Consider the following 22,754-nt stretch of genomic DNA (forward strand, 5'->3'; position numbering starts at 1 on the left):
TAGGGTTAGGGTTCCTATGGGTTGGGCACTTGGAGCTAGGGTTAGGGTTCCTATGTGTAGGGCACTTGGAGCTAGGGTTAGGGTTCCTATGGGTAGGGCTTCCAGCCCTAGGGTTAGGGTTCCTATGGGTAGGGAACTTGGAGCTAGGGTTAGGGTTCCTATGGGTAGGGCACTTGGAGCTAGGGTTAGGGTTCCTATGGTTAGGGCACTTGGAGCTAGGGTTAGGGTTCCTATGGGTAGGTCTTCCCGCCCTAGGGTTAGGGTTCCTATGGGTAGGGAACTTGGAGCTAGGGTTAGGGTTCCTATGGGTAGGGCCCTTGGAGCTAGGGTTAGGGTTCCTATGGGTAGGGCTTCACGCCCTAGGTTTAGGGTTCCTAAGTTTAGGGCCCTTGGAGCTAGAGTTAGGGTTCCTATGAGTAGGACACTTGGAGGTAGGGTTAGGGTTCCTATGGGTAGGGCTTCCAGCCCTAGGGTTAGGGTTCTTAAGGGTAGGGCACTTGGAGCTAGGATTAAGGTTCCTATGGGTTGGGTGCCCCTCCCTAGGCTTAGGGTTCCTATGGGTAGGGCACTTGGAGCTAGGGTTAGTGTTCCTATGGGTAGGGCTTCCTGCACTAGGGTTAAGGTTCCTCTGGGTAGGGCACTTGGAGCTAGGGTTAGGGTTACTATGTTTAGGGCTTCTCAACCAAAGGGTTAGGATTCTTAAGGGGAGGGCACTTGGAGCTAGGGTCTGGGTTCCTATGGGTAGGGCTTCCAGCCCTAGGGTTAGGGTTCCTATGGGTAGGGCTTCCAGCCCTAGGGTTAGGGTTCCTATGGGTAGGGCACTTGGAGCTAGGGTTAGGGTTCCTATGTGTAGGGCACTTGGAGCTAGGGTTAGGGTTCCTATGGGTAGGGCTTCCAGCCCTAGGGTTAGGGTTCCTATGGGTAGGGAACTTGGAGCTAGGGTGAGGGTTCCTATGGGTAGGGCACTTGGAGCTAGGGTTAGGGTTCCTATGGGTAGGGCACTTGGAGCTAGGGTTAGGGTTCCTATGGGTAGGGCTTCCCGCCCTAGGGTTAGGGTTCCTGTGGGTAGGGAACTTGGAGCTAGGGTTAGGGTTCCTATGGGTAGGGCACTTGGAGCTAGGGTTAGGGTTCCTATGGGTAGGGCTCTTGGAACTAGGGTTAGGGTTCCTATGGGTAGGGCTCTTGGAGCTAGGGTTAGGGTTCCTATGGGTAGGGCTTCCCACCCTAGGGTTAGGGTTCCTAAGTGTAGGGCCCTTGGAGCTAGGGTTAGGGTTCCTATGGGTAGGGCTTCCCGCCCTAGGGTTAGGGTTCCTACGTTTAGGGCCCTTGGAGCTTGAGTTAGGGTTCCTATGAGTAGGACACTTGGAGGTAGGGTTAGGGTTCCTATGGGTAGGGCAGCGAGCCCTAGGGTTAGGATTCTTAAGGGTAGGGCACTTGGAGCTAGGGTTAGGGTTCCTATGGGTAGGGCACTTGGAGCTAGGGTTAGGGTTCCTGTGGGTAGGGCACTTGGAGCTAGGATTAAGGTTCCTGTGGGTAGGGTGCCCCGCCCTAGGGTTAGGGTTCCTGTGGGTAGGGAGCTTGGAGCTAGGGTTAGGGTTCCTAAAGTTAGGGCTCTTGGAGCTAGGGTTAGGGTGCCTATGGGTAGGGCACTTGGAGCTAGGGTTAGGGTTCCTATGGGTAGGGCAATTGGAGCTAGGGTTATGGTTAGTATGGTTAGGGCTTCTCAACCAAAGGGTTAGGATTCTTAAGGGGAGGGCACTTGGAGCTAGGGTCAGGGTTCCTATGGGTAGGGCACTTGGAGCTAGGGTTAGGGTTCCTATGGGTAGGGCACTTGGAGCTAGGGTTAGGGTTCCTATGGGTAGGGCTTCCAGCCCTAGGGTTAGGGTTCCTATGGGTAGGGCCCTTGGAGCTAGGGTTAGGGTTCCTATGAGTAGGACATTTGGAGGTAGGGTTAGGGTTCCTATGGGTAGGGCTTCCCACCCTAGGGTTAGGGTTCCTATGGGTAGGGCACTTGGAGCTAGGGTTAGGGTTCCTATGTGTAGGGCACTTGGAGCTAGGGTTACGGTTCCTATGGGTAGGGCACTTGGAGCTAGGGTTAGGGTTCCTATGGGTAGGGCACTTGGAGCTAGGGTTAGGGTTCCTATGGGTAGGGCTTCCCACCCTATGTTTAGGGTTCCTAAGTGTAGGGTCCTTGGAGCTAGGGTTAGGGTTCCTATGGCTAGGGCTTCCGGCCCTAGGGTTCGGGTTCCTAAGTTTAGGGCCCTTGGAGCTAGGGTTAGGGTTCCTATGAGTAGGACACTTGGAGGTAGGGTTAGGGTTCCTATGGGTAGGGCTTCCAGCCCTAGGGTTAGGGTTCTTAAGGGTAGGGCACTTGGAGCTAGGGTTAGGGTTCCTAAGGGTAGGGCACTTGGAGCTACGATTAAGGTTCCCATGGGTTGGGTGCCCCTCCCTAGGGTTAGGGTTCTTATGGGTAAGGCACTTGGAGCTAGGGTTAGTGTTCCTATGGGTAGGGCTTCCTGCACTAGGGTTAGGATTCTTAAGGGGAGGGCACATGGAGCTAGGGTGTGGGTTCCTATGGGTAGGGCTTCCAGCCCTAGGCTTAGGGTTCCTATGGGTAGGGCACTTGGAAGTAGGGTTAGGGTTCCTATGGGTAGGGCTTCCAGCCCTAGGGTTAGGGTTCTTAAGGGTAGGGCACTTGGAGCTAGGGTTAGGGTTCCTAAGGGTAGGGCACTTGGAGCTGGGATTAAGGTTCCTATGGGTTGGGTGCCCCTCCCTAGGGTTAGGGTTCCTATGGGTAAGGCACTTTGAGCTAGGTTTAGGGTTCCTACGTGTAGGGCTTCCCGCCCTAGGGTTAGGGTTCCTAAGTGTAGGGCACTTGGAGCTAGGGTTAGGGTTCCTATGTGTTGGGCACTTGGAGCTAGGGTTAGGGTTCCTATGGTTAGGGCTTCTCAACCAAAGGGTTAGGATTCTTAAGGGTAGGGCACTTGGAGCTAGGGTTAGGGTTCCTAAGAGTAGGGCACTTGGAGCTAGGATTAAGGTTCCTATAGGTTGGGTGCCCCTCCCTAGGGTTAGGGTTCCTATGGGTAGGGGCCTTGGAGCAAGGGTTAGGGTTCCTATGGGTAGGGCACTTCGAGCTAGGGTTAGGGTTCGTATGGGTATGGTGTCCCACCCAAGGGTAAGGGTTCCTATGTGTAGGGCACGTGGAGCTAGGGTTAGGGTTCCTATGGGTAGGGAACTTGGAGCTAGGGTTAGGGTTCCTATGGGTAGGGCACTTGGAGCTAGGGTTAGGGTTCCTGTGAGTAGGGCACTTGGAGCTAGGATTAAGGTTCTGTGGGTAGGGTGCCCCGCCCTAGGGTTAGGGTTCCTGTGGGTAGGGAGCTTGGAGCTAGGGTTAGGGTTCCTAAAGTTAGGGATCTTGGAGCTAGGGTTAGGGTGCCTATGGGTAGGGCACTTGGAGCTAGGGTTAGGGTTCCTATGGGTAGGGCACTTGGAGCTAGGGTTATGGTTACTATGGTTAGGGCTTCTCAACCAAAGGGTTAGGATTCTTAAGGGGAGGGCACTTGGAGCTAGGGTCAGGGTTCCTATGGGTAGGGCACTTGGATCTAGGGTTAGGGTTCCTATGGGTAGGGCACTTGGAGCTAGGGTTAGGGTTCCTATGGGTAGGGCTTCCCGCCCTAGGGTTAGGGTTCCTAAGTGTAGGGCCCTTGGAGCTAAAGTTAGGGTTCCTATGAGTAGGACACTTGGAGGTAGGGTTAGGGTTCTTATGGGTAGGGCTTCCAGCCCTAGGGTTAGGGTTCTTAAGGGTAGGGCACTTGGAGCTAGGGTTAGGGTTCCTGTGGGTAGGGCACTTGGAGCTAGGATTAAGGTTCCTATGGGTTGGGTGCCCCTCCCTAGGGTTAGGGTTCCTATGGGTAGGGCACTTGGAGCTAGGGTTAGGGTTCCTATGGGTAGGGCTTCCCGCCCTAGGGTTAGGGTTCCTAAGTTTAGGGCCCTTGGAGCTAGAGTTAGGGTTCCTATGAGTAGGACACTTGGAGGTAGGGTTAGGGTTCCTATGGGTAGGGCTTCTCAACCAAAGGGTTAGGATTCTTAAGGGTAGGGCAATTGGAGCTAGGGTTAGGGTTCCTAAGAGTAGGGCACTTGGAGCTAGGATTATGGTTCCTATGGGTAGGGTTCCTCCCTAGGGTTAGGGTTCCTAAGTGTAGGGCCCTTGGAGCTAGGGTTAGGGTTCCTAAGGGTAGGGCACTTGGAGCTAGGGTTAGGTTTCCTATGGGTAGGGTGCCCCTCCCTTAAGTTAGGGTTCCTATGCGTAGGTCACTTGGAGCTAGGGTTAGGATTCCTTTTGGTAGGGCACTTGGAGCTACGGTTAGTGTTCCTATGGGTAGGGTTCTTGGAGGTAAGGTTAGGGTTCGTATGGGTATGGTGTCCCACCCAAGGGTAAGGCTTCCTATGTGTAGGGCACGTGGAGCTAGGGTTAGGGTTCCTATGGGTAGGGCACTTGAAGCTAGGGTTAGGGTTCCTATGGGTAGGGCTTCCCTCCCAAGGGTTAGGGTTCCTCTGGGTAAGGCACTTTGAGCTAGGTTAGGTTCCTATGGGTAGGGCTTGGAGCTAGGGTTAGGGTTCCTAAGTGTAGGGCACTTGGAGCTAGGGTTAGGGTTCCTATGTGTTGGGCACTTGGAGCTAGGGTTAGGGTTCCTATGGTTAGGGCTTCTCAACCAAAGGGTTAGGATTCTTAAGGGTAGGGCACTTGGAGCTAGGGTTAGGGTTCCTAAGAGTAGGGCACTTGGAGCTAGGATTAAGGTTCCTATGGGTTGGGCTTCCCTCCTAGGGTTAGGGCTCCTATGGGTAGGGTCTTTGGAGCAAGGGTTAGGGTTCCTATGGGTAGGGCACTTCGAGCTAGGGTTAGGGTTCGTATGGGTATGGTGTCCCACCCAAGGGTAAGGGTTCCTATGTGTAGGGCCCGACTAGATAGGGTTAGGGTTCCTGTGGGTAGGGATAAAGGACCTAGGGTTAGGGTTCCTATGGGTAACGCACTTGGAGATCAGGTTAGGGTTCCTGTGAGTAGAGCACTTGAAGCTAGGGTTAAGGTTCTGTGGGTAGGTGCACTTGGAGCTAGGGTTAGGGTTCCTGTGGGTAGGGAGCTTGGAGCTAGGGTTAGGGTTCCTAAAGTTAGGGATCTTGGAGCTAGGGTTAGGGTGCCTATGGGTAGGGCACTTGGAGCTAGGGTTAGGGTTCCTATGGGTAGGGCACTTGGAACTAGGGTAAGGGTTCCTATGGGTAGGGTTCTTCGAGGTAGGGTTAGGGTTCGTATGGGTATGGTGTCCCACCCAAGGGTAAGGCTTCCTATGTGTAGGGCACGTGGAGCTAGGGTTAGGGTTCCTATGGGTAGGGCACTTGGAGCTAGGGTTAGGGTTCCTATGGGTAGGGCTTCCCGCCCTAGGGTTAGGGTTCCTATGGGTAGGGCACTTGGAGCTAGGGTTAGGGTTCCTATGGGTAGGGCACTTGGAGCTAGGGTTAGGGTTCCTATGGGTAGGGCTTCCCACCCTAGGGTTAGGGTTCATAAGTGTAGGGCCCTTGGAGCTAGGGTTAGGGTTCCTATGGGTAGGGCTTCCCGCCCTAGGTTTAGGGTTCCTAAGTTTAGGGCCCTTGGAGCTAGAGTTAGGGTTCCTATGAGTAGGACACTTGGAGGTAGGGTTAGGGTTCCTATGGGTAGGGCTTCCAGCCCTAGGGTTAGGGTTCTTAAGGGTAGGGCACTTGGAGCTAGGGTTAGGGTTCCTGTGGGTAGGGCACTTGGAGCTAGGATTAAGGTTCCTATGGGTTGGGTGCCCCTCCCTAGGCTTAGGGTTCCTATGGGTAGGGCACTTGGAGCTAGGGTTAGTGTTCCTATGGGTAGGGCTTCCTGCACTAGGGTTAAGGTTCCTCTGGGTAGGGCACTTGGAGCTAGGGTTAGGGTTCCTATGTGTAGGGCACTTGGAGCTAGGGTTAGGGTTCCTATGGGTAGGGCTTCCAGCCCTAGGGTTAGGGATACTATGGGTAGGCATTACAGCCCTAGGGTTAGGGTTCCTATGGGTAGGGCACTTGGAGCTAGGGTTAGGGTTCCTATGGGTAGGGCTTCCAGCCCTAGGGTTAGGGTTCCTATGGGTAGGGAACTTGGAGCTAGGGTTAGGGTTCCTATGGGTAGGGCACTTGGAGCTAGGGTTAGGGTTCCTATGGGTAGGACACTTGGAGGTAGGGTTAGGGTTCCTATGGGTAGGGCTTCCAGTCCTAGGGTTAGGGTTCCTATGGGTAGGGCTTCCAGCCCTAGGGTTAGGGTTCCTATGGGTAGGGCACTTGGAGCTAGGGTTAGGGTTCCTATGGGTAGGGCTTCCAGCCCTAGGGTTAGGGTTCCTATGGGTAGGGAACTTGGAGCTAGGGTTAGGGTTCCTATGGGTAGGGCACTTGGAGCTAGGGTTAGGGTTCCTATGGGTAGGACACTTGGAGGTAGGGTTAGGGTTCCTATGGGTAGGGCTTCCAGCCCTAGGGTTAGGGTTTTTAAGGGCAGGGCACTTGGAGCTAGGGTTAGGGTTCCTGTGGGTAGGGCACTTGGAGCTAGGATTAAGGTTCCTATGGGTTGGGTGCCCCTCCCTAGGCTTAGGGTTCCTATGGGTTGGGCACTTGGAGCTAGGGTTAGTGTTCCTATGGGTAGGGCTTCCTGCACTAGGGTTAAGGTTCCTCTGGGTAGGGCACTTGGAGCTAGGGTTAGGGTTCCTATGTTTAGGGCTTCTCAACAAAAGGGTTAGGATTCTTAAGGGGAGGGCACTTGGAGCTAGGGTCAGGGTTCCTATGGGTAGGGCTTCCAGCCCTAGGGTTAGGGTTCCTATGGGTAGGGCACTTGGAGCTAGGGTTAGGGTTCCTACGTGTAGGGCTTCCCGCACTAGGGTTAGGGTTCCTAAGTGTAGGGCACTTGGAGCTAGGGTTAGGGTTCCTATGGGTAGGGCACTTGGAGCTAGGGTTAGGGTTACTATGGTTAGGGCTTCTCAACCAAAGGGTTAGGATTCTTAAGGGGAGGGCACTTGGAGCTAGGGTCAGGGTTCCTATGGGTAGGGCACTTGGAGCTAGGGTTAGGGTTCCTATGGGTAGGGCACTTGGAGCTAGGGTTAAGGTTCCTATGGGTAGGGCTTCCCGCCCTAGGGTTAGGGTTGCTAAGGCTAGGGCACTGGGAGCTAGGGTTAGGGTTCCTATGGGTAGGGCATTTGGAGCAAGGTTAGGGTTCCTATAGGTAGGGCTTCCAGCCCTAGGGTTAGGGTTTCTAAAGGTAAGGCACTTGGAGCTAGGGTTAGGGTTCCTGTGGGTAGGGCACTTGGAGCTAGGATTAAGGTTCCTATGGGTTGGGTGCCCCTCCCTAGGGTTAGGGTTCCTATGGGTAGGGCACTTGGAGCTAGGGTTAGGGTTCCTATGGGTAGGGCTTCCCGCCCTAGGGTTAGGGTTCCTAAGTTTAGGGCCCTTGGAGCTAGAGTTAGGGTTCCTATGAGTAGGACACTTGGAGGTAGGGTTAGGGTTCCTATGGGTAGGGCTTCCAGCCCTAGCGTTAGGGTTCTTAAGGGGAGGGCACTTGGAGCTAGGGTCAGGGTTCCTATGGGTAGGGCTTCCAGCCCTAGGGTTAGGTTTCCTATGGGTAGGGCACTTGGAGCTATGGTTAGGGTTCCTACGTGTAGGGCTTCCCGCCCTAGGGTTAGGGTTCCTAAGTGTAGGGCCCTTGGAGCTAGGGTTAGGGTTCCTAAGGGTAGGGCACTTGGAGCTAGAATTAAGGTTCCTATGGGTTGGGTGCCCCTCCCTAGGGTTAGGGTTCCTATGGGTAGGGACCTTGGAGCTAGGGTTAGGGTTCCTATGGGTAGGGCACTTGGAACTAGGGTAAGGGTTCCTATGGGTAGGGTTCTTCGAGCTAGGGTTAGGGTTCGTATGGGTATGGTGTCCCACCCAAGGGTAAGGCTTCCTATGTGTAGGGCACGTGGAGCTAGGGTTAGGGTTCCTATGGGTAGGGCACTTGGAGCTAGGGTTAGGGTTCCTATGGGTAGGGCTTCCCGCCCTAGGGTTAGGGTTCCTATGGGTAGGGCACTTGGAGCTAGGGTTAGGGTTCCTATGGGTAGGGCTCGTGGAGCTAGGGTTAGGGTTCCTATGGGTAGGGCTTCCCACCCTAGGGTTAGGGTTCATAAGTGTAGGGCCCTTGGAGCTAGGGTTAGGGTTCCTATGGGTAGGGCTTCCCGCCCTAGGTTTAGGGTTCCTAAGTTTAGGGCCCTTGGAGCTAGAGTTAGGGTTCCTATGAGTAGGACACTTGGAGGTAGGGTTAGGGTTCCTATGGGTAGGGCTTCCAGCCCTAGGGTTAGGGTTCTTAAGGGTAGGGCACTTGGAGCTAGGGTTAGGGTTCCTGTGGGTAGGGCACTTGGAGCTAGGATTAAGGTTCCTATGGGTTGGGTGCCCCTCCCTAGGCTTAGGGTTCCTATGGGTAGGGCACTTGGAGCTAGGGTTAGTGTTCCTATGGGTAGGGCTTCCTGCACTAGGGTTAAGGTTCCTCTGGGTAGGGCACTTGGAGCTAGGGTTAGGGTTCCTATGTGTAGGGCACTTGGAGCTAGGGTTAGGGTTCCTATGGGTAGGGCTTCCAGCCCTAGGGTTAGGGTTCCTATGGGTAGGGCTTCCAGCCCTAGGGTTAGGGTTCCTATGGGTAGGGCACTTGGAGCTAGGGTTAGGGTTCCTATGGGTAGGGCTTCCAGCCCTAGGGTTAGGGTTCCTATGGGTAGGGAACTTGGAGCTAGGGTTAGGGTTCCTATGGGTAGGGCACTTGGAGCTAGGGTTAGGGTTCCTATGGGTAGGACACTTGGAGGTAGGGTTAGGGTTCCTATGGGTAGGGCTTCCAGCCCTAGGGTTAGGGTTTTTAAGGGCAGGGCACTTGGAGCTAGGGTTAGGGTTCCTGTGGGTAGGGCACTTGGAGCTAGGATTAAGGTTCCTATGGGTTGGGTGCCCCTCCCTAGGCTTAGGGTTCCTATGGGTTGGGCACTTGGAGCTAGGGTTAGTGTTCCTATGGGTAGGGCTTCCTGCACTAGGGTTAAGGTTCCTCTGGGTAGGGCACTTGGAGCTAGGGTTAGGGTTACTATGTTTAGGGCTTCTCAACCAAAGGGTTAGGATTCTTAAGGGGAAGGCACTTGGAGCTAGGGTCAGGGTTCCTATGGGTAGGGCTTCCAGCCCTAGGGTTAGGGTTCGTATGGGTAGGGCACTTGGAGCTAGGGTTAGGGTTCCTACGTGTAGGGCTTCCCGCACTAGGGTTAGGGTTCCTAAGTGTAGGGCCCTTGGAGCTAGGGTTAGGGTTCCTATGGGTAGGGCACTTGGAGCTAGGGTTAGGGTTACTATGGTTAGGGCTTCTCAACCAAAGGGTTAGGATTCTTAAGGGTAGGGCACTTGGAGCTAGGGTAAGGGTTCCTAAGGGTAGGGCACTTGGAGCTAGGATTAAGGTTCCTATGGGTTGGGTGCCCCTCCCTAGGGTTAGGGTTCCTATGGGTAGGGGCCTTGGAGCTAGGGTTAGGGTTCCTATGGGTAGGGCACTTCGAGCTAGGGTTAGGGTTCGTATGGGTATGGTGTCCCACCCAAGGGTCAGGGTTCCTATGTGTAGGGCACGTGGAGTTAGGGTTAGGGTTCCTATGGGTAGGGCTTCCAGCCCTAGGGTTAGGGTTCCTATGGGTAGGGCAACTTGGAGCTAGGGTTAGGGTTCCTATGTGTAGGGCATTTGGAGCTAGGGTTAGGGTTCCTATGGGTAGGGCTTCCAGCCCTAGGGTTAGGGTTCCTATGGGTAGGGAACTTGGAGCTAGGGTTAGGGTTCCTATGGGTAGGGCACTTGGAGCTAGGTTTAGGGTTCCTATCGGTAGGGCACTTGGAGCTAGGGTTAGGGTTCCTATGGGTAGGGCTTCCCGCCCTAGGGTTAGGGTTCCTAAGTGTAGGGCCCTTGGAGCTAGGGTTAGGGTTCCTATGAGTAGGACACTCGTAGGTAGGTTTAGGGTTCCTATGGGTAGGGCTTCCAGCCCTAGGGTTAGGGTTCTTAAGGGTAGGGCACTTGGAGCTAGGGTTAGGGTTCCTGTGGGTAGGGCACTTGGAGCTAGGATTAAGGTTCCTATGGGTTGGGTGCCCCTCCCTAGGGTTAGGGTTCCTATGGGTAGGGCACTTGGAGCTAGGGTTAGTGTTCCTATGGGTAGGGCTTCCTGCACTAGGGTTAAGGTTCCTCTGGGTAGGGCACTTGGAGCTAGGGTTAGGGTTACTATGTTTAGGGCTTCTCAACCAAAGGGTTAGGATTCTTAAGGGGAGGGCACTTGGAGCTAGGGTCAGGGTTCCTATGGGTAGGGCTGCCAGCCCTAGGGTTAGGGTTCCTATGGGTAGGGCACTTGGAGCTAGGGTTAGGGTTCCTATGTGTAGGGCACTTGGAGCTAGGGTTAGGGTTCCTATGGGTAGGGCTTCCAGCCCTAGGGTTAGGGTTCCTATGGGTAGGGATCTTGGAGCTAGGGTTAGGGTTCCTATGAGTAGGACACTTGGAGCTAGGGTTAGGGTTCCTATGGGTAGGGCACTTGGAGCTAGGATTAGGGTTACTATGGTTAGGGCTTCTCAACCAAAGGGTTAGGATTCTTAAGGGGATGGCACTTGGAGCTAGGGTTTGGGTTCCTATGTGTAGGGCACTTGGAGCTAGGGTTAGGGTTCCTAAGGGTAGGGCCCTTGGAGCTAGGGTTAGGGTTCCTATGAGTAGGACACTTGGAGCTAGGGAAAGGGTTCCTATGGGTAGGGAGCTTGGAGCTAGGGTTAGGGTTCCTATGGGTAGGGCACTTGGAGCTAGGGTTAGGGTTCCAATGGGTAGGGCTTCCCACCCTAGGGTTAGGGTTCCTGTGGGTAGGGCACTTGGAGCTAGGGATAGGGTTCCTAAGAGTAGGGTACTTGGAGCTAGTGTTAGGGTTCCTATGGGTAGGGCACTTGGAGCTAGGATGAGGGTTCCTATGCGTAGGGCACCCCGCTCTAGGTTTAGGGTTCCTGTTGTTAGGGAACTCGAGGATAGGATTACGGTTTCTGTGGATAGGGATTCCCGCCCTATGGTTAGGTTTCCTAAGGGTAGGGAACTTGGAGCTAGGGTTTGGGTTGCTATGCGTAGGGCTTCCTGCACTAGGGTTAAGGTTCCTCTGGGTAGGGCACTTAGAGCTAGGGTTTGGGTTCCTATGGGTAGGGCTTCCTGCACTAGGGTTAAGGTTCCTCTGGGTAGGGCACTTGGAGCTAGGGTTAGGGTTCCTATGAGTAGGACACTTGGAGGTAGGGTTAGGGTTCCTATGGGTAGAGCTTCCAGCCCTAGGGTTAGGGTTCTTAAGGGTAGGGCACTTGGAGCTAGGATGAGGGTTCCTATGCGTAGGGCACCCCACTCTATGTTTAGGGTTCCTATGGTTAGGGAACTTGAGGATAGGATTACGGTTCCTATGGACAGGGATTCCCGCCCTAAGGTTAGGGTTCCTAAGCGTAGGAAACTTGGAGATAGGGCTAGTGTTCCTATGGGTAGGGCTTCCCGCACTAGTGTTAGGGTTCCTATGGGTATGGTGCCCCACCCAAGGGTAAGGGTTCCTATGAGTAGGGCCCTTGAGGCTAGGGTTAGGGTTCCTATGGGTAGGGCACTTGTAGCTAGGGAAAGGGTTTGTATGAGTACGGCACGTGGAGCTAGGGTTAGGGTTCTTATGGGTAGGGAGCTTGGAGCTAGGGTAAGGGTTCCTATGAGTAGGCGACGTGGAGCTAGTGTTAGGGTTCCTATGGGTAGGGCACTTGGAGTTAGGATGAGGGTTCCTATATGTAGGCCACCCCGCTCTAGGTTTAGGGTCCTATGGTTAGGGAACTCGAGGATAGGATTACAGTTCCTATGGACAGGGATTCCTGCCCTAAGGTTAGGTTTCCTATGGGTAGGGCACTTGGAGCTGGGGTTAGGGTTCCTATGGGTAGGACTTCCCGCACTAGGGTTAGGGTTCCTGTGGGTAGGGCGTCCAGCCCGAGGGTTAGGGTTCTTATGGGAAGGGCGCCCCACCCTAGGGTTAGGGTTCCTGTGGAGAGGGCACTTGAGGCTAGCGTTAGGGTTCCTATGGGTAGGGGACTTGTAGCTAGGGTTAGGGTTCCTATGGGTAGGGCACTTGGAGCTAGGGTTAGGGTTACTATGAGTCGGGCTTCTCACCCTAAGGGTTAGGGTTCTTAAGTGTAGGGCATTTGGAGCTAGGGTTAGGGTTACTGTGGGTATGGGACTTGTAGCTAGGGTTAGGGTTCCTATGGGTAGGGCACTTGGAGCTAGGGTTAGGGTTACTATGAGTCGGGCTTCTCACCCTAAGGGTTAGGGTTCTTAAGTGTAGGGCATTTGGAGCTAGGGTTAGGGTTCCTGTGGGTAGGGTACTTGGAGCTAAGGTTAGGGTTTCTATGGGTAGGGCACTCTGAGCTCGGTTTAGGGTTCCTATGGGTAGGGCTTCCCGCCCTAGGGTTAGGGTTTCTAAGTGCAGAGCTGGCTTTAGGAAGTTCGGAGCCCAATTCAAACAGTTTCCACGGGCCTCTGGCAAGGATGACTTAAAAAGAAAACATGTAAAAAAAATACCTGGCGTTGTACTCACTGTGCGGTGCTGTGTGTCTTTGGCAGCACTTCGGCGGCGGGTCCTTTACTGGCTCCAGGTCTTCAGCAACACTGAAGGACCCGCTGCCAAAGTGTCGCTGAAGACCCAAAGCGCCGCCAGGTGAGTAAAAATTAACAAGGCGCCTCTAGCCAGGGAAGGGATTCTCACTGGGCGCGGGGCCTGACTTCGGTGAATTGGTGGAATAGGCCTAAAGCCGGCCCTGTCTGGGCCGGGCGGTTGGTCCGGAGGTTGTAACGCTTGGTTTGATGCCTGAATTGTCTGCTGCTGGTCCCAGCTGGGTTACTCCCCATCCGCTCTGTCATGTGTACCTTGGCACTGTCTGGTCCTGGATCTCCCTTCCTGCCCTGCTGGCTGTTGGCTTATTTCCTGATGCTCCACATTTCTCGGCAGTAAGGCACGAAATGTTCTGCTCAGCAAGGACGTGGGCTCAGCTGGCACTTTGGGGATCACAGGGGGAGCAGAGCTCACACGAGAAAATGCTGGGCGCATGTGTAACACCGACCGATCCTGGTTGTCCGCAGGCAGGATCGAACCGGGGACCTCTGGAGCTTAGTGCATGAACTAAAAGCCACCTGGCTGTTAGCTAAGGCTGTAGGGCAGCGGTAGGTAACCTATGGCACGAGTGCTGAAGGCGGCATGTGAGCTGATTTTCAGTGCCACTCACACTGCCCAGGTCCTGGCCACCGGTCCAGGGGGCTCTGCATTTTAATTGAATTTTTAATGAAGCGTCTTAAACATTTTAAAAACCTTATTTAATTTACATACGACAATAGTTTAGTTCTATATTATAGACTTAGAGAAAGAGGCCTTCTAAAAATGTTAAAATGTATCACTGGCACGTGAAACCTTAAATGAGAGTGAATAAATGAAGACTCGGCACCGCACTTCTGAAAGGCTGCCACCCCCTGCTGTACGGCAAACTCATGAATCTCTCTACGTGGTCTTGGTGCCACAACACCACACCCAGGGGGTGTGTGGGTTACATACTTCCCCTAGCTGAGGAAGCCCATCCCGACCTTCAGAGACTTCCCAGTTGGAATCCTGGACGAGCCCCCACTTGAAACGCTGCCAGGGTTAATGCTCTGAAGAGCTCTGAGTCTGGCCCCGAAGGAGACGAGGTTGCACTGAGAAGGTCCCTGGAACCTTTTTGGCTGGCGCCAGAGCATCCCACGGGACAGCGCTTGCCGGGCAGGTGGGACGCTAGAGAGTTGTTTGCGCTGACGCTGGCCTGGCCTGCAGCACCAGCTTCCAGGGGGATAAGGGGAGCGTCTGGCCGGTCCCACAGTGTGGAGACAGCAAAGGAGATTTAAAGCCACCTCTGTCCTTGTCCCTGCCCCATGTGCCAGGCTGGGACCTGCCCCCCCCCCCCCTTGCAGGGCCAGCGGGTGCTCAGGGGCTCGGCCCGTGGAACTTAGCAAAGTCCAGAGTGTAGCAACTCGCCACGTGATCGCCTGGGGCGGGAGCCGCTTTTATTGCCCCCGGTGAGGAGCCGGGGGCTGCAGCAGCTGCCTGCTCTCTGGACCGGCCCGGGGTGGGGCAAATGCTGGGGCCAAAGGACAGCGGCACCCCCCAGGCACCTTGTCTCCTATTGGCGCAGTGGGCGCCTGTCCCCTCCCTGTGTCCCAACCCTGCTCCCTGCCCCACTGACCCCACCCTGCCAGCTCAGCCGGGAGCTCTCTCCTCCAGCTTCAACCCCCACATCCGAGCCTCTGACCTGTCCTCCAGCCCCCAGCTCTGCTGCCTTCCACTCCCCACCCCTCCACTGCCCAGCTCCCCTATGGGAAGGTTCAGCCCCACTCACCCTCGGGTCCCGCCCCGACACCAAATGGCGGGACTCTCTTCCACCTCCAGAGGGTGAGGAGCCCCGGTGGGCCAGCCTTCATTCCACCTTGGTCCCACAGCCCACCGGGGACATTGGTTGAGCCGTGGGCACGGGCGTGTAGCTGGCGCGGCTCGCACCCGTGCCCGAGGCCTGCCCCTTTTGCGGCGTGAGGGAGAACCTGGCGCATGCCCATCCTGAATGCGCCAGGTTGCAGCCCCTATTCCGGCTCCTCCAGAACCTCTGGTTGAGGGTCTGGCTGCACTTTTCCCCGCACCTGTTCCTTTTTGCACACCCCATCCGTGGCCCCACGAAGTCGCGTGACCTCCTGGTCAATCTCCTCCCGGCCCTGGCCAAACGCTCCATCTACACTACCAGGAGGCGGATGGACGAGGGGGCTCTGCGACTGGGGCCTATTTCCCTTCCTCCCTAGTTTCATGCATCTGGGCAGAGCTCCACTGGGCAGCGTCCGCTGGCTCCCTTGACGCCTTTGAGGAGCAGTGGGTGATGTCTGGGGGTCTCTGCTCGGTGTCCCCAGCTGCTACCCTCATTTTGAACCTACAACCTTCACCTCAAGTCCTGTTTTTCTCATTTGTTGTCCCCCGTGTTCATTTGGTCCCTGGGTCCAGGGGTCCCTCCCGCTAGGCTGGGAGAGGGGCCTTTAGAAGTGGGCAGGCTCGTGCCTGGCCACCCCCGGGTTTCCAATACGATCAGTTATACCCCCCCCACAACAACATTGCCCCTTCACAGGCCACCCCCTACTCCAATGGGGGAACCGAGCCTCAGCTCGCCGGCGCCCCCTGCAGACTCCACGCAGGCCAGCAGTTCACTTGGACTGATTTGCGTCCTCGTGCGACCAGGCCCTCGCACGTACACAGCAAACAAGACGCAGGCAGGTTTTGGACGTATAAATAAAAGCAGCTCGGTTTGGCCCGTTGGCTAACGACACAGGGCAAGCAGGTGAACAAGCAAACAGCCTGAGGCAGCAGCCGCCAGGGCTAACAGCCCATTTCACATACAGGGAGGGGCCTGAGGTGAGTGGGGTTCGGCCCCCTCCCCCCAGGCCAGGCTCCAGCACCACTCCAGTTTGGCCCCGCTGCCCTTTTGATGCAGCCGGGCCCAATCTGAAGGATGTTACAACCCGGCACGCAGGGTCGCGGCGTGGCTCATGTCTGGCCCTGGTGCCTCTCTGTCATGCACAGACCACTTTTGTGAAAGACGATGAGGTTCAACCCCACGGCTTGAGTATCAAGATTATCGCCTGGTGAGTCAAGCGGGCCATGCAAAAAAAAGTCAGCCAGTGCCAAGATAAGGTGGGCTCGGGCCCCTGTCTCTGGCCATGGGGGCGAGGGGGTGGGGGGTGCAGGACTCATGTCTGCAGGACCATCTGAGGAAGATGCAAGACCCCCGCAGGAGGGAGTCCTGGGGAAGCGCCTGCCTCACCCCTGACCTCTCCCTGGCTGAAGTTGCAGATGCTGACGGCCATTTTTGGGCGCCTCACTTGAATCACCAGGTGATAATCTTGTGACGCGCAACCACCCCAGTGATTCTTGCGAAGATGAGGACTAGTGATCCCCATGCTTCAAGGCCTGGGCTGAGCCCCTGCTGGGGGTCAGGCAGGAATCTCCCTGCCTGCTGCACAATACAATACACTGGGGGTGGCATTCAGCCCTCTGAAGCATTCAGCACTGGCCACGGAGTTCTGCTGCCCTTGGCCTTGCATGATGCAAAAGACCCACGGCGGAGGGCTCAGAAGAACTTGTGAGTTCACAGTGCCTGCCCTGCCCTCCCCCACCCCCCAAACCACACATGATTGATGGTGCCAAGCTGTGGGGTTGAACTAGGGCTGCCAACATTGTCTTTAAAAACAATGGGCTGTGCATGTCAGAGGGGCACCGGGGGTCAGATTTGAGCAGCGTTGCCACCCTATGTGCCAGGTTCCAGCAACATCATTCAAATTTGGCCCGCCTGCCCCTGCATCAAACAGGCGGATGGGCCATATTTGAGGGGCGTGTCTGACGGAGGGGCAGCCGGGCCATATTTGAATGGTGTTGGGCCCTGGCACGCGGGGTCACAATGCCACTCAAAGCAGGCCCAGCGTCCTCTTTGAGTATTTCAACCAGAGGGGGCAGCTGTCCCCTGCAATACTGCCTCAAAGGAACCCCGCCCCAGCCCAGCCCTGGCAGCCCCCAACCTCACCCCCACCCTACTGGTGTCCGCAGCACAGGGCGGAGTCCATGGGGAGTGGTTCCTGCTGGGGGAATGTCCTGCCACGGTGCCCTTGCCCCTTCCTGGCTGGTGCCCCCATGGCAGGGGGTGGCTTATCATGGCAGTCGTTGGAGAGCGATTGGCAGTGTGTGTGGCGGGGTGTTAATGGCCACTGCCCCAAGGTGACACCAGCAGGCGGCGAGCTCTGTGGTGCCCCCTAGAGCGTGGTCCGGTGGTTAACGCCTGTTGCCGGAGGGTCTGCCATGACGACGTTGCTGTAACAGGGCGGCGGGATGTCAGGGAGCGGGTACAGGAATGGCTTTGACGCCACCTAGGAACGGAAAGGTGTCAGACAGCTCTGCCAGGTGCCCGCCGAGCCCGCAGCCGAGAGACATTTGGGGTCACCGGGGAGGAAGTGTGGTCTAGTGGGTAGAGCGGGGCAGGTGACTGGGAACCCTGGATTCCATCCCCAGTTCGGGAAGGGGAGTTGGGGCCAGGGATCGGCGCAGGGGGCCGGGCAGAGCAGGATCCGACGAGGGAAGGTGCTAGAGGAGAACGAACTGATTTGGAGCCAGAGCCAATCAAGCCGGCTTGCTCGGTGCTGCACAGGGGAGCCAGCAATGCACCAGCCAGTGGCCAACGCTGCCATCCGAGCCCTGCTCCCCCACCTCCCCTGATGCTAACCTGGGCTCACACCCCCACGGCCAGCGGGCACTGATGGGCTCCGAGCCGTAGAGCTCCAGGAGGAGCCGGGGCACGGCGGGCGGAGCCCTAGGGGACTCAGTTCTGCACCAGCTGGCGGGGGGCTGGCAACGGCTGTAGCAACTGTGCTGGCTGCTCCACGGGCAGACAGACGGAACCCACCTCGCTGTAGGGCGGGGGATCCTCCTGGGGCTGCTGGGAGGGGGGCCCGGGAGTTGCCGTCCTGGGGGCAGGCGGGACCTGGGGCTGCGCCGGTTGGACGCCCTCCGTCTCGTGCAGCGCGGCACGGGCCTTGAGGCACTTGCAGGCGGCGAAGAGGCACACGAACCCCATTATCATGCCAGTGAGGATGAAGATGAGTCTGCGGGGAGAGAGACACGTGGCTGCAGAGGGCAGGGCCAGGTGCGATCACGGGCTGCGGGGGGACGGTGGGGGGCCGAGATGGCCACTGGCGCCCGGAGGGAGCTGGTTGCTCCAGAATCCCGGCCCATCGGCCGCCGCCATGGCTCTGCCGCCGTCACCAAGCGCTGTGTACCCCATGTCCCTAGTCGTGCCCCACAACATCCCCCCCCCCATTCTTCAGGGTCTTTCTCCCACACAGGGTTCATCAGGGCCACCGGGCACTGCCATCATCGCTACGTTGCCATAGCAACAGCCTTCCTCCTGCCCGGAGGTGCCCACAAAGGGCACCCAGCTTCCCGCCCAGCTGCCATGCGGGCCAGGCTCTCCCTCGGCATTTCCATAGCCACTGACGTCACTAGCACCCAGGGGCTTTGGTTCTGGCCCCTAACCCGCCCCTCTCTGGAGGACAGAGTCACCCGTCCTGCCCCGCTTGGACACAGCGCCAGGCCCAAGTGACCCAGCAGCCCCTGCCCTCCCCCCGGGCCATCCAGCCTGATCTCTGCTCACAGCACCCCTGTGCGGGGTAGCATCCCCCGCCCCGCGCACCTGCTGTTCCTGGGGCTGGGGGGCCCGGATTCGATGCGGATCAAGGGACATGAACTCCTCTAACTCTTACCCGAACGGGTTCGTCTCCTCCCGGACTCCTGGGTGTAGGCTACAGCACTGACCATCGCAGCAGTGCTCTCCCGAACACCTAGCAGAGAGAGGGAGCCGAGGCTGATTCCCTCGGCAGCGCCAGAGGAAGCGCTAGCTTTACGGCCACTCTGCATTCTCCCTATTCTAGGGCCAAGCAGGGTGCGGCCCAGTCCCGGGTGTAACTTAGAGCAGCCCCGGGACAGCTCCCCACCCTCTGCCCTGCGGCACCCGCCCTGCCCCGCCTCCTCCCCGAGCATGCCATCGCCGTTTCACTTCTCCCGCCTCCCAGGCTTGCGGCGCCTAAGCTGATTGGCGCCTCAAGCCTGGGAGGCGGGAGAAATGAAGCGGCGATGGTGTGTTCAGGGAGGAGGCGGGGCAGGGGTGAGCCCCCCTACCCTAACCGGTCTCCGCCTAAATGCTGGCGGCGACTGGGGCGGCTGAAGATCCGGCCGCCGCGGTCGCTGCTGAAGAAAATGGCACCCCCCAAATCCTAGCGCCCTAGGCGACCGCCTAGGTCGCCGAAATGGTTGCACCGGCCCGGGGTGGGGTAGGAGTGGGTAGAGAATTTGGTTAGGATTGGGTAGTAAAAGGATTGGTTCAGGTAGAGTTAAGTCAGACTCAGGTTTCACTATATAAACTGGGGTCTTTGGGAACAAACTCCAAGACCAGAGCTGCCAGATCCCAACACTCGGCCAGCGACACCGGGCAGAAACTGGAGGCCTCCGGGTGGACCTGATCCTGACTGGCCAGCAAGAAAAGTCCAGCTGCCTTACTGGGAGTGGGGAGCCCTGTCTGTGTAGCGTGTGCAGTCTGGTTTTGGTGCTTGTTACTCAACAGAGGTTAAGTCGGCTATTGCTGTGTAAGGCTCTTTCGCTGCTCAAAGACCCCGCAAACCCGCAGAAGAGTACGCCCCGAGCCCTAGGACGTGGGTAAACGCAGGTGTCTCTCACCCAGAGCTCTAGGAGCCAGGAAGGGGTGATGGTGCCAACGCTACCGAGGTTACGCCCCGAGCCCTAGGAACAGGGGAAGTGTGGATGTCTCTCACCCAGAGCTCTAGGAGCCAGGAAGGGGTGATGGTGCCTACGCTGCCGAGGTTATGCCCTGAGCCCTAGGAACAGGGGAAGGGTGGGTGTCGCTAGAGTGTGAGTAACAGGGAATTTTGTGCGGGTAACAGCACCACGAGCCTGGGAGGGGCCTGCAGAGGGGAAAATCCCTTTCATTTCCTGCCATCAGAGTGGTGTGAAGGGGGCCCCAGGAGAATGGGGACTCAGCACCCCGGATTGCTAGCCACCCGGGCTATGGCTAACAGCTCTGGAAGCCCCACAGGGGCAGGGCTGGGATCGTGGCATGGTGGCTGGGGTGGGGGGAACGGCAGGTGTTGTGACAGCTGGGCACAGTGATACTGCCTGGGAAGGATAATGCCCCGTAGGCGGGGGCAGTAGTGAGGTGGGGCAGTGCCAGCCGGCGGGAACGGGGGCTGAGCGGGACACACAGAACTTACAAGGAGATCCCGCAGAGGAGCAAAGTGCCTGGCGAGACCTGCAGAGGGAGAGAAAGCGTCAGTGAGAGCAGGCCAGGCAGGCCCTCTGTGCCTCAGTTTCCCCATTTGTGCAATGGCAGTGAGGGCCCCCCCCCCTCCACTTGGAAAACGCTTTGAGGGCCTCAGAGGAGGAGGCCAAGTTAAGACCGAGGCTGGATTATTTGGTTATTATTAATTTTGGAGCCAATTTTACCATTTGCCCCCCCACACAACCCTGATGTGATCTGACTTCTTTGAGATGAGCCGTACCGTGACGGTTGTAGTGCTGCTGGCCATTACAGCTCTCCAGCACAAACCCGGGTGTCTTGGCCAAATGCCAACATGGGTAATTCCCTTCTAGCGCCTCTAAGTCCTCCTTGCCTTCCCGGCCTTAACTGTGTAGCGGCAGGTTGTTAAAGTGCTGCTGCGATCCGGCCCAGAGGTGGCTGCATTTCAGTGCTGGGAGCGCTCCCCAGATACAGGGTTTGTGCATCACGCTGGAACCCTTCTGATGGAGCAGATGCAAAAAGCACAGACCCCTCTCTGCCGAGACCCTGCCCGTCCTGGGATGAGAGCGCTCTCGGGCTGAAATGGCCCCTGGGCTTTGCCATCAGGGCATGAGCGCTGACCCGGAAGGACGTGATGTGTCGTAAATGAGTCACTAGCCCCAACTGAGTCCCGGCACTTTGACTGGTGGTGAGTGGCAGGGTTGATCCCCCCCCACCCCCATCACGTACCACAGGGTGCTGAGCTGCGGGGATCCCGTGACGGACACCTGGCCTCTCCGCGGGCCGAGGCTGGAGACTGGGAACAGACCCAGGCCAGGCATTAGCAGGGGGTGTCAGGGGTTGGACTGGAGGATGACTCAAGCCATGGACTTCAAGCTACCCATGCCCCAGAGCCGGGGTGCAGGGTATTCGCTCTGCACATGGGCTGGCGACGAACCAGCTGCAGACCTCCTACTGCTAACCTGTAGTGGGGGAGGGCTCCCCCCAGAGATCAGGGGCTGAAGGGGCCCTGTTGAGTCCCCCTCACTGAGGCCACATCTGCTCAGTTGCCAAGTGCTGGAAATGCCTGGGCAGAGGGAGGGTAGCCCGGGGTTAGGGCATTAGCTAGGCTCTGCCACAGCTATCCTGGGTGACCTTGGGCAAGTCACTCCGCCTCTCTGTGCCTCAGTTTCCCCTCATGTACAATGGGGCTAAGTGCACTGGCTGGGAGGCTGACTGCATTGTATGCTGTGAACCCCCTGACAGGGCCCAGATCAGCGCCTTTGGGCTAGCGTTGGGTTAGCAGCTGGACTGGAAAAGCCCTGCTCGTGCTGATGTCGGTCGCCCAAGGAGCAGGCCCCTGCTAGCGTGTGTTCGCGGCCACGCTTTGCTCTGTGGGCGGCGGGCCGCGTCCTCACCGATTGTGCTGTCAGCGTGGGGCAGCTCGTGACAGCCAGTGACCGTTGGGGTCAGTAACGCAGCGTCTCTGCTGACACTGCGGTGACCTCGCTACCGGGGGGTGATGGTGTTATTAAGGCGGCGAGCGAGGACCTAACTCTGGTGTGGACCAGGCCGTAGCGAGCTCGCCGAGCACAGCTAGCGCGGCCCCGTCTGCACCCATTGCCCTTCCCAGCCCCGGAGGCAGTGTAGACGCACAAGAGCGCCCCCTTGGGGATCTAGCGTGGAGTAGCCGTGGCGGAAGAGCTACGCTGCAGTGGCTGCTCCGGGCTTTCCCCCGGGTCGCTCTGAGTTCCCCAGCGGAAGGATTTCGCCCCTGCGGGGACTGGAGCAGGCTCAGCGGTGCCAGGGCTCAGTGAGCGAGGAGCTGGCAGCCCTGGCGAGCGGGCGGCTCGTGGGGGGCAGAGATGGGGGAGGTGGCGACAGCTCAGCCATCATCTCTCTGACCATGCGCCGCACTGTGAGACAGAATCGAAACCAGGCAGAGGCTGCTCCCAGCAGGCCACGGGCAGGGAGAGCTCCGGGGCCCGGCTGCATCGGGGAAGCCCTGCGCAGTTTGGGGGCTGCTAACCACTGGGGAGGAAACAGCGCCGCAGAGAAACTGTCACCAGATCTACGTCCCAGAACAAATCAGGTGCAGAACCGAGAGTAGAGCCCTGATTCCCCTTGTCCCCCACCCCAGTCACCACACTACATGCTCACTGGAGCGGGACATAGAACCCAGGAGTCCTGATGCCCATAACCCCCCTCACTCTAACCACTAGACCACACTCCTTCTCAAGGCTATAACAAAGCTGGGGTGAAGAAGGCACCAAACCCCCGGGCCCCAGGCTGCGTCCGGAGATGCCCCAGTCTCAGGTGCAGAAGCGAGCAGGATACCCCATGCTGCGATCTCTCGCCAGCCACCCCCGCCGCCCTCTTACCTGCTGGAAGCTGGCAAAGAGGCAAACCAGGAGCAGGTGGGCCGGGGGTCTCCGGGGCGGGGGCATCCTCCCCACAGTGAGGCGGCCGGGCCCAGCCCGCTCAGGCACAGCCGCTGCGTTCGCTCCTCTGCAACCTTTGCTCTGGGGATGGGTCAAATCCCCACTTCACTCAACACCCAGCAAAGCTGCCAGGGCCCTGGCAATGCGTCAGCCGGGCAGGCTTTGCTACCCCCCCGTGCCTGGGTGCAGAGCAATACTCTTAAAGCCACAGTAACCCAGGGACTGGGCAAACTGGGCTGGCCTGGGGGCCAGGCGAGGGCTGGGTAACTGAGGCTCCTCCGCTGGGGACACCTGGGGGGTATTTTTTAGACGGGTGATGAAAAAAATCTCTCACGTGATGCGAATGGGACAAATTCCTTGCAGATGTAAATAGGAGCAACTCCACTGATG

General features: G+C 57.6%; 1 protein-coding gene across 1 annotated transcript; it reads right to left on the reverse strand.

The window, feature by feature from the left end:
* Positions 1-16,894: 16,894 nt before the first annotated feature.
* Positions 16,895-22,370, reverse strand: TMEM92 (transmembrane protein 92). The gene is made up of 5 exons (XM_039516265.1): positions 22,305-22,370; positions 19,919-19,956; positions 18,398-18,475; positions 17,542-17,740; positions 16,895-17,008 (listed from the first exon to the last, which is right to left on the reverse strand). The coding sequence occupies exons 1-5, from the start codon at positions 22,368-22,370 to the stop codon at positions 16,895-16,897; spliced, it is 495 nt and encodes a 164-aa protein (XP_039372199.1).
* Positions 22,371-22,754: the final 384 nt, after the last annotated feature.

The sequence above is a fragment of the Mauremys reevesii genome, linkage group 27 (assembly GCF_016161935.1).
Source record: "Mauremys reevesii isolate NIE-2019 linkage group 27, ASM1616193v1, whole genome shotgun sequence".
Lineage (NCBI taxonomy): Eukaryota > Metazoa > Chordata > Testudines > Geoemydidae > Mauremys > Mauremys reevesii.